The 13,970-nt window shown below is 32.9% G+C and overlaps 1 protein-coding gene across 4 annotated transcripts; it reads right to left on the reverse strand.

Moving 5' to 3' along the window:
* Positions 1 to 6,913: 6,913 nt before the first annotated feature.
* LOC144565808 (F-box/kelch-repeat protein At1g57790-like) lies at positions 6,914 to 12,016 on the reverse strand. 4 transcript variants are annotated; one of them, XM_078315648.1, is made up of 3 exons: positions 10,822 to 12,016; positions 8,880 to 9,026; positions 6,914 to 7,105 (listed from the first exon to the last, which is right to left on the reverse strand). In XM_078315648.1, exons 1-2 carry the CDS (start codon positions 11,982 to 11,984, stop codon positions 8,924 to 8,926), a joined length of 1,266 nt encoding a protein of 421 aa, XP_078171774.1. In that variant the 5' UTR covers positions 11,985 to 12,016; the 3' UTR covers positions 6,914 to 7,105; positions 8,880 to 8,923. The 4 variants fall into 4 exon arrangements, with proteins under 4 accessions (XP_078171774.1, XP_078171775.1, XP_078171776.1 ...); XM_078315649.1 differs by lacking the exon at positions 6,914 to 7,105 and adding an exon at positions 7,114 to 7,308; XM_078315650.1 differs by lacking the exon at positions 6,914 to 7,105 and having other exon boundaries at positions 7,315 to 9,026; positions 10,901 to 12,016.
* Between the last annotated feature and the right edge of the window lie 1,954 nt (positions 12,017 to 13,970).

A 13,970-nucleotide genomic window follows, 5' to 3' on the forward strand; every position in this document is an offset into this window, starting at 1 on the left:
TCCCGTCATTGTTGAGTGAAGATGAAATCACTGGTAAATCGTTAATGAGTTTACAAGTGTAAGGCTATCAATGTATAGAAATGTTCATAATAAATTTTAGCCTTGTAGGTTTTTATTGTTATTACATTTGTAAGGTTTTAAAAGAGCATATCATTATATAAGTAAACCTATTTTGCATGCCATAGTTATAACTAATGTTTTAAAATGTGGTTTTGTTTATGCACGCAGAAGGTCACTGCATACTGCATATGCGGTATGCGGCTTTATATGCATGTATTTGAATTTATTTCCGCATAAGCATCATAAAGTGTGCCTCGCATATGCAGTCTTATTGTATTTAAATTTATTTCTGCATAAACAACATGAAGTGTGTCCTTATTGTACGTGAAAAATACAATAAATTTTTGCTTAATAATCAAACATGCTTGGTGCTTCACAATTATAATTAAACCTGCTTTCGGCAAGAAAAACAATTCTGAAACGTGGGTATTCTTTGTGCACATGTCTTCATTTTATAATTGTTGTGTTATGTGGATCCAATCCAAAATCTGAATCGAATTCTTCCAGAAAGGGGTATTCTAGTTTTTTTTTTTTTTTGTTGCTATAAATAAAAATTACGGTTCGTTCGATTTGGATTGAACCACAGAAACCTAAAAGGTCACTTAATTAAGCTTATGCTACTTTTATTTTAGTTAAAGATAATAAAAAGGGCAAAAGGAAAATTTTCATATCTGCAAATGCAATAAGGGAGTGGATGACATAAATATTTCAATTGCAAGGTAATGTGCACACCAGTAATGAGGAAATATGTGTCGCAATAATTTTAAATAAAATTCGGATAGTTTAATTGAATACATATATAATTAGAAATTATGTTATTCGCATTGTGAAATATTACCTAAAACACATTTTGTTCTATACGTCGAAGACAATTTGTAATCGTCATCGAGATAATTCGAAGTTATTATTTATTATGGAACAATTATGAAATTGACCGACAATAACTTCTTATAATATTTTGCAGAATGTATCAGAATATAACATAGTATGGAAATTTGAAATGTGTCAATTTTATGAAGGAAATAATCTATTTGTTTTCTTTCCATTTTGTATATATTGAATGATGGGTCCTATATATAGCAAAAGATTTATTGACCAGTGAAAGTTATTGCTGAAATAAAATCCCATAAAAAAAAATTACCATTCATGGTGTAACGGTACAATTAGTGAATGAATTAACATATCATTGAATTGAACGAATGATACAACGGAAAAAAGGTAAGGGTAAAAATTTAACGAAACAGTTTTAGCTTCGTGCAGCGCAGATACTATAGAGTACAGACATCACTGCATATGATTTATGCGTTGTAAAAAGTTAAAACTGCTCTGTTAAATATTTACCCAAAGAAAATGGGCATCAGTAGCAGGAGTCCACGTCTCCATGACGCATTGAAAATCTCCAAAGCAATTTCCAATTGGGCTATTAATTGAAGTAACAACACAAATGCATCTTGGAATTCTGCCACAACTTTTGGATCAAATACGAATCAATGAGAAAAATGCTCCAATAGCGAATCAATGAGAAAAATGGGCTGTACAAAATGAACTTCTCCGTTGAACTTCAACCGACGTTCTCAAAAAAAAAAAAAAAAAAACAGCTGAAAAGGTCCAATAACATGTTTTCTTTTTTATTTTGAGAAAAAAAAATAATAAAATTGTTATTTAACGACCTGCTTCTATATATATAACATGTTTTATAAATTCACTAATACTTAAAGTTATGACGTATGAGAAAGAACCTAGATTTTATTTAATTCTTTTCTCTTTTTAAGTTTTTCACCGAAGTCACTATTTTTTTTTTTTAATTATTATTGTAAATGGAACTTTTAATTATACCAAAGGGACCAAAATGTTTAGTATTACAGAATGTCCTATAATTAATAATCAATATACATTGACTCAATTATAGGATTATTACAAAAAAAAAAAAATCATAGCGAACTATTCTGAAAATCTGTTTAATAATATCTACAAATTTGTTTAATAATTTTATATTACACTGTGTTTGTCCCCTCTACTTAAAATGTGTATAGCCGCTGCTCTTGAGTATCCTCTGAAAGTTAATATTTAGATACTTTTCTTTATTCATTCTTCTCTTTCTTTGATTAATCAATATTCTATTTATTTCTTTTTGTAGAAGAAGGTACTAGGTAGGTTATATATTAAATTTTTGAGGAGCGCTAATTACCGTTAAAATTAAGAAAGCATCAACAATTATTTCCAAGGCATGTAACGTAATTATTGAGTATCGGTGCTAGGTTATACAGGGGATACGAATACTCTATCAAGCTTATGGCAGGAATTGTGTTTGGCGCATGCATGTCACATGAATTTTTCGATCAAAATAAACAAAGAATACAAATAATCTCGATACGTATCGAATAGTCTCGGATAAATACGGATACGAATAGTCTCGGACTCTCGGTCTCGGATATCTATGACGTATAATTTTATAAGACAATCTGCTCTTTTGAATAATTTGTCAAAATACCCCTCTAAAATATTTGATAGATTGTTCTTATGGGATTCAAATTCACACTCACATTTTCTCTCTTTTTCATCTCTTCTATTTAATTACATCCTCTAATTTTAAAACATGAGAATAATATCAAGTTACTCTCCTTTTTAAACGATAACTGATCAATCATATTAAATTAGAGGTGAAAATGGAACGGATATCGACAAATCTATATCCATACTTATTTTAATTTTTTGGATACGTTTATAGATCGAATATTTATTGAAAAATATAATATTATTAAAAAATACGGATATGAATAAGGATACGGATCGGATTGGAAATATAAAAATATTATTAAAAAACTATTATAGCTCATAATATTTATCTAATTATAATGATCATGGTGACATACTTTTTATCATAATATATATTAAACTATATGGTATATGAGGAGGACTCAAATGCCTCCTATTGCTTTCGTACTCTAATCATACTCTACATATTTATCTCAGATTTTAAAGTTCAAACAGAAGATCCGAACCGCTCAACGTGATATCCACATTAAAATGTGTTTGGAGATCAAATTTTATATATTTTAGAATTTTTTTACCATCTTTTAAGATGGATGTAAAATCACAATTTTTCAGAAATTTTGGACCATCTAAAACAGTGATTTTGTATCCATATCCAAATAGTTATTCGAATATCAGATATCCACATCTAATTTTTCGAAATTGAATATTATCCACACCGTTTTCACCCTTATATTAAATTCATACACAAAATACAAAATATTAAATAACTTCCGATGCATATAAACAGTTGGATTACAAAATTTCAACAGAAGTTTGGTCGAAAAATCAAACTACAAAAATAACTAGATTAATTTGTGAAGAACACTATATATATATATATATATATATATATATATAGGCTGTGGCTAATTTGCTGCCGGCAGCATTTCTGCCGGCGGTGCTGCCACTGTTTTTTCTATTTTTTGTTGTTCAAACGACAAATATAAACCGTTAGATGTTTAATCTATATTATAATCTACTTGGAGACCAAATTTTATATTTTTCTATTTTTTATAATCTATATTATAATCTATATTATAATCTACTGCAGAAATTTACTGAAATCAGCGGTTTTCAAACCAGCTTAATATATAGTAAAAAAATTCCAAAAAATGTAAAATTTGGTCTCCAAGTAGATTATAATATAGATTAAACATCTAACGGTTTGGATTTGTTGTTTGGACATCACACGGCTAAATATAGCCCCCGCAGCACCTCTGCTGAAATGCTGCCAGCAGCAATTTAGACAGACTCTATATATATATATATATAGGAATATGCTAGCATGTTATGCATAGCATAGAGCCCCTCCGTGCAACGCCTTGGATTTCAACTTTTCAAAATCCTAACGGTCGATCCGAACCGTTCATCTTGTTCTCCATATTAATATGTGTTTGGGGACCAAATTTTATATTTTTTTGGAATTTGTTTACTATTTCTTTAGATTTATTGAAAATCGTTGTTTTTTTTATGGTCCAGATTTGCTGAAAACAGCGATTTTCAATAAATCTAAAGAAATAGTAAAAAAATTCCAAAAAATGTAAAATTTGGTCCCCAAACACATATTAATATGGAGAACAAGATGAACGGTTCGGATCGACGGTTAGGATTTTGAAAAGTCGAAATCCAAGGCGTTGCATAGAGGGGCTCTATGCTATGCATAGCATGCTAGCATATTCCTATATATATATATATTGAAAAGTAATATGGGTAAATTATTTCATAGCTAGAGCCTACACAGACTATTCCTTCAATTCAATTAACTCCCGAGTAAAATCGATTTGAATCAGCCCCAAATTAGCCTCCATTCATGACTTGGTTCTTAAACAGAATCTATATATTTTGACTTTTATATGGTAATCTGGCCAGCACAATATATGTGCTATTCTTGGTTTTAATTTCTAATGTAACAATTACCATTCAGTAAAATTGAATCTGGTTTTGTTGGACATTAATTTATAATATAAGAATTACCATGAATGCATAATTTAGCTTGTGTAATATTTGGCATGGTGAAATGACTTGGTTTGTCGTGAAAGCTTGGGCATTTAAATGTTGCTATTTGCTTGTACAGGTACTTGTATTCAGGATGTATAGTACTGGTATCCAGGATGTACAGGTACTGGGAAGATATATGCCATGCCATACTGTAAGCACACCACTTGATATACATAGTAGGCTGGTCAGTGTATGACAAGGTCAAGCTGGTGCGAGAGCCGAATCAACCAATTTCTGATGAGCTCATGAACATGTCCCTTGGTGAGCTGCTCAAGTACAAGTCTCAGGAGGGTGTCAGAGTTTGTTTGCTTGTATGGGATGATAAGACTTCACATGCTAAGTTGTTCATCAAGACGGTAAGGTCATCGCAGTTTTTGTTCTTAGTTATTCAACTATTTTTGTTAAATAATGATAACTGATAGTCCAACCAGCAAATTTAGAGTTTTGGTCCTGACTTTATGTGAACTAGCCATGAAGACATGTCATTTTGTTTATTTCGAAATGTCAAGGGCAATATAGTCTATTTTTGCCTGGTATACTGTTGGTTTCATGAGTTGGGTTTCATGCATAATTTGCAATATGGTGAAGTAATTGGGTTAATTCTAAAAGTTTTTTGTTCTCTGGCCTTGTAAGTATGAAGAGAACATTTAGGAGTTGATATATATTTTTTTCAATATTTTGTGTTTTAGGGTGGACTAATGCAAACACATGATGAAGAGACCCAACGATTCTTCAAGCACTCGTCAGTTATATGTCAACTGTTACGTCATTATGCCAGCAGCAAACTCAGCATTTTGAAGCAACATGTGTTCTATTGCATTTTTTTAAATCTTGTTCATACCTTGTGTGAAATGATGTAATACTCTTTATTGCTGCTGTCTTTTGGTAGTTGGAACTCTATTTACCCACCATCAGAAATGTGTATTAGTTGACAGCAAATAACAAAATTCAAAGAACTAAGGTAACTTTCTCATTTTCTTAACATTGTCCATTATTCTTTTAGTAACCAATCTGTTTAAGTTAGATGATGTTTTACTTTATCTAGAATTAAGGGATGAATTTCTTGAACGGCTTTCTGCTAGTGATAGAAATAGGCATAACATAGAGTAGGTTTGAGGGCGTTAGCTAGGCCTATTTATAAAGGTAACAGCTTATAAGCTAGTGAGCTTGGCATATTTGATAGGCATGCATGGGACAGGAATAGTAAAAGTATAGGCAAATGCCGAGTAAGCACCGGAATAGGCTTTTTCTTACTTAATTAATAGCGACAGGTATTCACCCCAGATAGCACAGGTTGATTTACATGTATAGGACTGTCTTCTCAGGTGAGTGGAAAGCATGGGATAGGTATGATCAAGGAATAGGTTGTTAGGAGTCGACGAGTCTCATTTGTCACAATAAAAGATGCTGCAGTTTTGGAATAAAGCATAGTGGCGGTTAAATCTTTTAAGAAATTTTCATAATTTTTAACTAAATACGTTGTGGTTTTTAATAGGATTTCTTTCCACCGATTCAAATGTTGCTAGATGAAATCGAAATTTTGCCTTCACCAATGAAGAACCCATTGACAGTTCTGATGGAGAGGAGGAAGATACCAATGCTGATGCTAAAGGTACTTTATTTAAAAGTTCTTTTTTTTTTTTTATTATGAATAAGATTCATTTATAGCATGTCAAAGGAACCACATTTAAAGTTGTTTTATGAATTGGCTATTGGTCTCTGTTTGTAATTTAAGAGAACATTGAATCTTAAAGATCACCTTAGAAGGTGCATATTGCTAGTTTTGGTCATTCTATAAAAATGATGCCACGGATTTAATTTTTATATTTTCTTAATTCTATGAATATAAAAATCAGGTCTATTGAGTGAAATTCCTTGGTTTAATTGAAAATTTAATGTGTAAATAAATTAATGCGTGTTTAGGTACTTGTAAACGGCGGGCCTAATCTCTGGTTCACCCAGGAGCTGATTTTAGGAACCACTTCACCCTTTTTCTTTAAATCAGAATTTTGGACATGCACAACATCAATTGTCATGTGCCACTGCAAAACAAGAGATATGTTTGTAAACCTTTTCATTTTGTTCGGCAGAAATTGTGAAACAAGAGATGTTCGTTGTTATATGTTTGTAAAATTTTTCATTTTGTTTGGCAGAAATTGTGAAACAAGAGATGTTTGCTGTAAATCTTTTCATTTTGTTTGGCAGAAATTGTGAAACAAGAGATATGTTTGTTGTAAATCTTTTCATTTTGTTTGGCAGAAATTGTGTTTGGCGTATGCCACATGAAATTTTCCGATCAAACTAAAGAAGGAAACAAAAGTTGAATAACAATCAGCATTACCTATGGCGTCTAATAACACACTATTTAATGACAATGACAATGACAAATAAATATTCCGCAAACATATAAATATGAAGTCTAATAACACACTAAATAACTCAGGTCAAGCAGCAATCGTTTAAATATCTCTAGCAACAGCATCTAGTCCACTGGATGAAAGGTAATTGCCTTCTGGAACAATGGAAAAGAAAAATAGATCGTAAAAGTAGAAATTGCATTCATGCTCACTGGCGGTATATTTCACCATATAAATTAAATAGACCTTAAAAATATTGAAAAGATTGCATCACCTACAGTACATCACCAAAGTTTCAGCATGTACTTTCAGTTCCTCTGTCCAGTTAATAAAAAATGCATGCAGTTATACAAAATCCCTACAAGCAATAAACACCACCTAAGACTTAATTTCTGGTGGCAACAGATCGAGACAAAGATTCTACTGGCAAACTAGCAAGGGAAAATTATTAAGAATTGTGCCTGGGGAGACAGATAGTAGACAATGACAAAGCTTGAAATGGTATAGAAAGGTCAACATTTTTCTTTTCTGAAATGTACAGATATAACAACCACATTAAGAACGCAAATTTAGTTGTTATATTAGGAGTCTAGAACTAACTATTCTGCTTTGAGTGATGCCATGGAAGAAATTAAATTAGCCTCTGTTAATCAAAATACCTAAATTACCCATGTAATCTATGTAGCTTATAGACAGGTATATGACGTCAATTAGACTTAAGGTAGCATGCATACTAAAAAGGGACCACCATTGTCATCCTTGCCATTTTGCTACGTAAACCGTAAACGAATGAAAGGACCAACAAACAAATTGATCTGATCGTGACCATAAATAGCAATTACCACACAGCTACTGCCATAACTCAATTTCGTTTAAATAGCCCTAAACCAGAGATCAATAAGCAAGAACAAATTATATTTTTGTTCAACAAGGCAAGGCAACAAGAATATATTAAGAGCGCAAGCACTCAAGCAATGCAAGGGAATGGTGGGAAGTAAGGTGAATCAGGTATCAGTTTAATAGGCATAATGTAGAATGTCTAGGAAATATAAGCCAAGAATCAGGAATCAGTTTAATAGCCAAGAATATCAGTAAATCAGCCTAAGCTTATTCCAACTGTCCGATCCGGGGAAAAAGAGTAGAGAAGCGAGCAACGGGAGGCAAAGGTGTGGGCAGATGCAAGGATGGGGGTGTGCGACGTGGGCAGATTGAGCGGGGTGGGGCCAGGTCGCAGGTTAGCACGGGGTGGGGCTGGGTGTGCTGTGTGAGTGGCGGGTGTAGTGGTGAGTTGGATACAAATAAGACATATAATTGCCAATTGAAGCTTAATAGCTTGAAGTTCAGTACAAATAATGAGAAGAGGGAGAGAAGGAGAGGGAGAGAGAAATTTGAGACTTGGCAGCCACTGTCAAGGTTTCTGAACGGAGAGAAAAAGAGAGAGAGAGAGAGAGATTTCTTGGCAGCTGCTGCCAAGAATTCAAACATATAGAGTCCTTCTTGGCAACCACTGCCAAGTTTGAGAGAGAGACAGAGAGATAACTTGATGGAAGAATTGTGAACTCTCGACCTTTGGGTAGCCAACAGTCCTAGGACTTCTTCCTAGCCAACTATGCTACCTCCCCTTTCTCAATAATATCATTATAATATCAATAACAAAACTATGTCTAAATTCTAACCACACGTGTTCAGGACATGATTTAGGAGAACGCATCTGAAGATACAAAAAACTGGGTGCATGTGTTCAGAAAAACTTGTGGACAAATGTGTTAAATTCAACACTTGGTTTTTATTCTTTTAGCAAAACATTGTTATTTTTACTAAACCTAGGGCAGAATTAAAAAAGTTTAAACAATTATGCACAACTCTTATTTGGATGGATATTAATACTGATAATATGCGGACATAAACATAGAATAAGATAGATAGTACCTTCTCTGTTTTCAGCCCTACAAAGAAGGCATTAACAAGATATACTAAAATTGACTGTACTTCTTTCGGAGATCCCCCACTTCAGTACCAGGAGAAAACCATCTTTTTGGAAAATCCACGAACTCATGATACATCACTCCAGTAGTCCTGCAATTCAAAAAGATTTTTAAAAATTTAACCAGAGAACTCTTTCCAAAACAAAAGACTATTACAAACTATAAATATCATTCTGGTTATATTTATCAAAATCGGTGGTATGTGTTTTTCAAAAATATATTTAAATGGAAATTGATGTAGTATAGTTTCCCGAAATAGTCACTGCTATTCACCATGCTCTTTTTAGGACAGCTGCCATGGACTGTGAAACTGCTATTTAAACCTCGTGCACAACAATAATATAATTTTAGTTTTTAGTTTTTACAGAAGTACACTAATAAAGCATGATCAGTTTCCTTGGGAATGCACATCGAACAATAAAATGCAGAATAAAAATTTAGGTATAAGCTTGTTTAAAATTTCAGGTTCTTTATTATATAGCACAAATAATTGTTTTACTGTCTTTAAGGTACATATTAAAATTAAGTTAAATATCCGAGGCACAGTGCAAATGCTATCTAATTCATTCTAGATCACACCGATGTGGAGTTTATTAGCTAGTATGGAAAAATTAATGACATGATTGAGTTGGATTATTTTGGTAGTTTCAAGGTTTCTCTCTTTAAGGGTGATTTAGTTGAAGTACACAATGCCGGAGGAATAAAGAGTGAAATGGGAGTTCCTTCAGTAAATTTTCACCATTAATTCACACTGAAGCCAAAATGCTCTTTTTCTTCATGTAAATCATTTGCAAAATATTTACTTTTTTACTTTTGAAAAGACTAGCTTCAGTGTATGTTATGGCTCAAAACAAAGAGGAATGAAACAATAACAGAACAGACTTTCTTATATTCAGATAACTATTTGTAGTGCAGGAAAAAATCCTGAGTTGGGGACTTGTATAATTATCCCAAAACTTTATTAAATTCTCCATTAAACTAACAACGACCTGTCTTCTCATTCTAAGACTTTGGTTTGAGCTTGATAATTAATCAATGTTTTTACTGGTGAGGCTCAGAAAGTTACTTTAAGTTCGTCAGGAAGAGAGTTGAGGACTGCCCTGATGTTAGAGGGGAAACAGGAGGGTCAATAAACCGAATTCGTATCCAGTAGGGTCCCGCACAAGGGAATCTTTTAGAATGATTCCCTAATTGGTGGATCCGGACCGTTCTTTTAACTTTGCATGAAACTCAAAGCACAAATAATACTGCCCCTGTGCTAGCCTGAATCTCAAAGGGGCTGAGAGTAAATCTCAAACAATAAAGTAGTGGGCCCCACCGTGGATTACTACAGAGGATACTCGCCCCAATAAACCATTATATCAAAGGCGGCCTCAGCTCGACAGACAAGAGGAACAGCAGGAAGAAGAACACGGGGACCAAAAAGTGCATCAGGTGGGGAATGGAAATGCGCCTGTTATATACGTCATATCGTGAGGAACTGCATCAGGAGGAGAAAGAGAATGGCACAGATAAAAGAGAAGGAAAAGGGCATCTATTAGAAAAAGATGACACCCATAACCTTCTAATGTTTTCTATAATTTAGGATATTTCAAGTAGATTTTCACATAAGGTGGAAGAATCACTAAAAACATTATACTTTAACACCAAAAAGAAAGAAAAAAATATTATTGTTGGATGGAGCCTCCTAGACCTTATTTTAATTATTGATAGTAATTTGTAAATACCGATTGGTTAAGCGTCTTACCATAACGTTTTTTAATGGAATTCTAAAATGGCACAGCATTGATTCAATATGGAATGTGAATAATCATTAGTTCAACTGATAATATGAAAACATAAAAGAAACCTTGCAAAATACAGAAAACAATGAACTTGACTTTTACCAGATTAGTGTCGATCCATATGCTGCTAGATGATGAAAAAGGGTAAAGGGGCGGATTGAAGGACCAATCCGTTTCTGACCATCGTGTAAAACAGTGCCTATTGCGATGGATTTGATTTGTCGATCATCAAGATTGTATTCAGCAATGGGATTTGCCAGTACTCCAGTCAAGAAGTAGATGGAATTGCCTTTAATCGAAGGCAAGTCTTTGGAAGAGAGAACAAGGTTTCGTCCCCTGAAGCCGACTAAGAGAGCTAGGTCTCCAATATTATCAATCAAAATAAGCTGATTAGCCTCCAAATTGACCCTGAAAATATTGAATTTGTAATCTGTATGTTCAATGGGCTTCTTATCACCCCAATTCCTATGTATGAGAAAGATATCTGAGTTATATTCCAGAAGATAGTAAGTATTATTAAGGCCACCACTATCCGGGATCTTTTTAGGAATCCGAAGTTTGACAGACTTGAGGTCTGGCTCAAATATATGTATCCCAATTTGATAATCCGTAAAGTACCACTGGTCGTTGAAAAACAAGAAGCTGTTAGGAAAGTGTTCGAGGGTAATAGATTCCCAACTTAGGTCTCCTGGTTTAGCAAAGTAGACAGCTTTCCAAAATAGGGAGAATAGCACGGCAGTGGGGCAATCACCGCCAGAGATTGAAATATTAAAACTTTTAATCATTGCAAGAATCTCCAATTTTGAAGAACTTGTCAATGTAGGCAAAGGTGGAAGATCAATTAGGTAGCGGGTGAAGGGGTTGAAGATCCGAACAATCCGGGTTGAATTATCAACCAGGATAAGAAGGCCGTCGGTGGTTGTGAAGATGGTATGAGAATCTAGCTCAGGAAGGCGGAGGAGGAGGGATCGGCCACTACGGAGGTTGAAAAAGCGACGGCGGTCGGCCATGTGGAGATTAGCATCGCCATCTGTGAGCATTAACCAGTGCCGAGGGCGGAAGCATGAGGCGAGACTCCGCGGGGAGGCAGTCCGCGATCGCCATCCCTTGCATACGGCGCGGAAGCTGATGTAGTCGACCACGTCATCTGCCAGGAGGCACTTGGCGATTGGTTCAGCGAGATCTAGGGGAAGACATCGGGAAACCTTCAGGCGCTTGGCGATTGGTTCGGCGACATCGACGGGAAGATTTCGGGAAACCTTCATAGCTCCAATTGTACTTGTGTTCTTTTTGTGATGTGAATTGTACTTGTGTTCAGTATATCTAATATATATTTTATATATAGCCCTCCAAAAACCATGAAACTATATAATTCCCCACTAAAATTTATAATTCCATATTTATCTCTCTAAATTTCAAAAGCTGCTAAATTTACTCTATTTATGGTCTTTTTATTAAAAGACTGAACATTCTCTTATACATAATACTTATTTTTATTTTTATTTTAAAGGATAAAACGTAAATTTAAAATTAGATTAACACAATACAACACTAACTTCGAACAATTATATCCCATTTAATTATTTTTTAAATAACGTTATCTCTCTTCGTTAATATGTTAAATTAGATTATAAATATCGGAAAAAAAAACTTTTATTTGGGATTAGATATTTTTAAAGAGAATTTTGGTCCCTCAAACCATCATACCTGAGTGCGTTCCTCAACTAGTTTAACAAAAAAAAGTCTTCCAATTTTGTCTAACTTTCATTTTCAACATCCAAATTCAAGTTTTTAAAGTTTTATTTAATATTTTAAAATGCTACTCGCAAGCACTTAAACATCTACCTGCAAGAAACTAAATTCTAAATATGTGTAGTTTTAATTCCTAACTACTTTTGTCTTCAACTAAAAAAGAAAAAAAAAAGATTTTTTTTACCCACTTTTTTTTTATTTTTCTCTAATCATTCTCGTATATTTTTTCAACGATTCGTGATAAATTTTACGAATCTAAAAATACAAGTGTTTTCTACTCGATTTTCTCTTTCAAATGAGATCCATAAAGAAATATTTTTGAGTTATTTTGAAATCATTTTTTTTAAAAGTAAATTCTATGATGACTTTAAATTTTCCAACTTTTAAACCTCAATCTACAACTATTTAAAACTCTGATGTAGAATATATATTATAGTTTATTTTTCATGGTATTTTTCGTCTGTTTTTTCATGATCATTGTGCTCAACATTTTGTATGAGTCAACATATACAAAATGGCTTATGTAAGTAGCAGAACAGCAGTGCTCCATTTATAATAGTAATAATAATAATAATAATAATAGTAATCAACTAGTGATATTTTTATGCACAGTCATTTACAAATATAATAACTGAAAGAAAATATCCATCAATATTTTTATAACGATTAGACGTGTACTTAAAAACAGTATTCCAAATAGAAGGTGATCACCTGCTCCCTCGGTTACTGTCGAGTGGGATCAGTCACTGTTAATTTTTGAACTGGGGGCAGAAATTCGGTCTCATTCCAAATTCAATATCCAACAAAAAAAAACATTGGAAACGTTGGACGTGTACCTATCAATTCTTTTTCACTTTAATATTTTTTCATCTATATTTGAAAAAACAAATATTTATCCATAAAAAGTCCACTCTTTGATTTAACATATAAATTTCAAACTTCATTAAAATAATGTAATGAAAAATGCTTCAAATTAAAATGTCAACCCGTACTTTCATCAACATAAGCCAATCTTTAAGTAATGAAAATATTTCAATTTAATAGTAGAAGAAAAAAAAAGGCATAAAATATAAACTTGTAATAATATATCCCAAATATAATTTAATTATTTATTTCAGGTATAATATAATCATTAACCCGATTTTTTTATTTATATCCAAAAATTAAATCAAATTACAAATAATAACCGAAGCACTGTTGAAATTCGAAAACTACCCAATCCGGTTATCCATTAACCGGATTTGGGATAAATGTCCGGTTATCCAATAACCGAACTCAACAAATATAACCGGTTATTCACTAACCGGAAAGTTATGTTTTTTTTAAAAAAAAAAAAAAAAAAAAAAACCGGTTAATAACTAACCGGAAAGTAAGTTTTTTTTTTTTTTTTAAAAAAAACAGAAATTTCGATTTTTTTTTTATATTAAAATATTAGAAATGTTGAATATATTTCTTTGAAAATAAATGAAATACAATATAATTTGATTTATTAGAAAGAC

Source organism: Carex rostrata, chromosome 14, assembly GCF_964058835.1.
Source record: "Carex rostrata chromosome 14, lpCarRost1.2, whole genome shotgun sequence".
NCBI lineage: Eukaryota > Viridiplantae > Streptophyta > Magnoliopsida > Poales > Cyperaceae > Carex > Carex rostrata.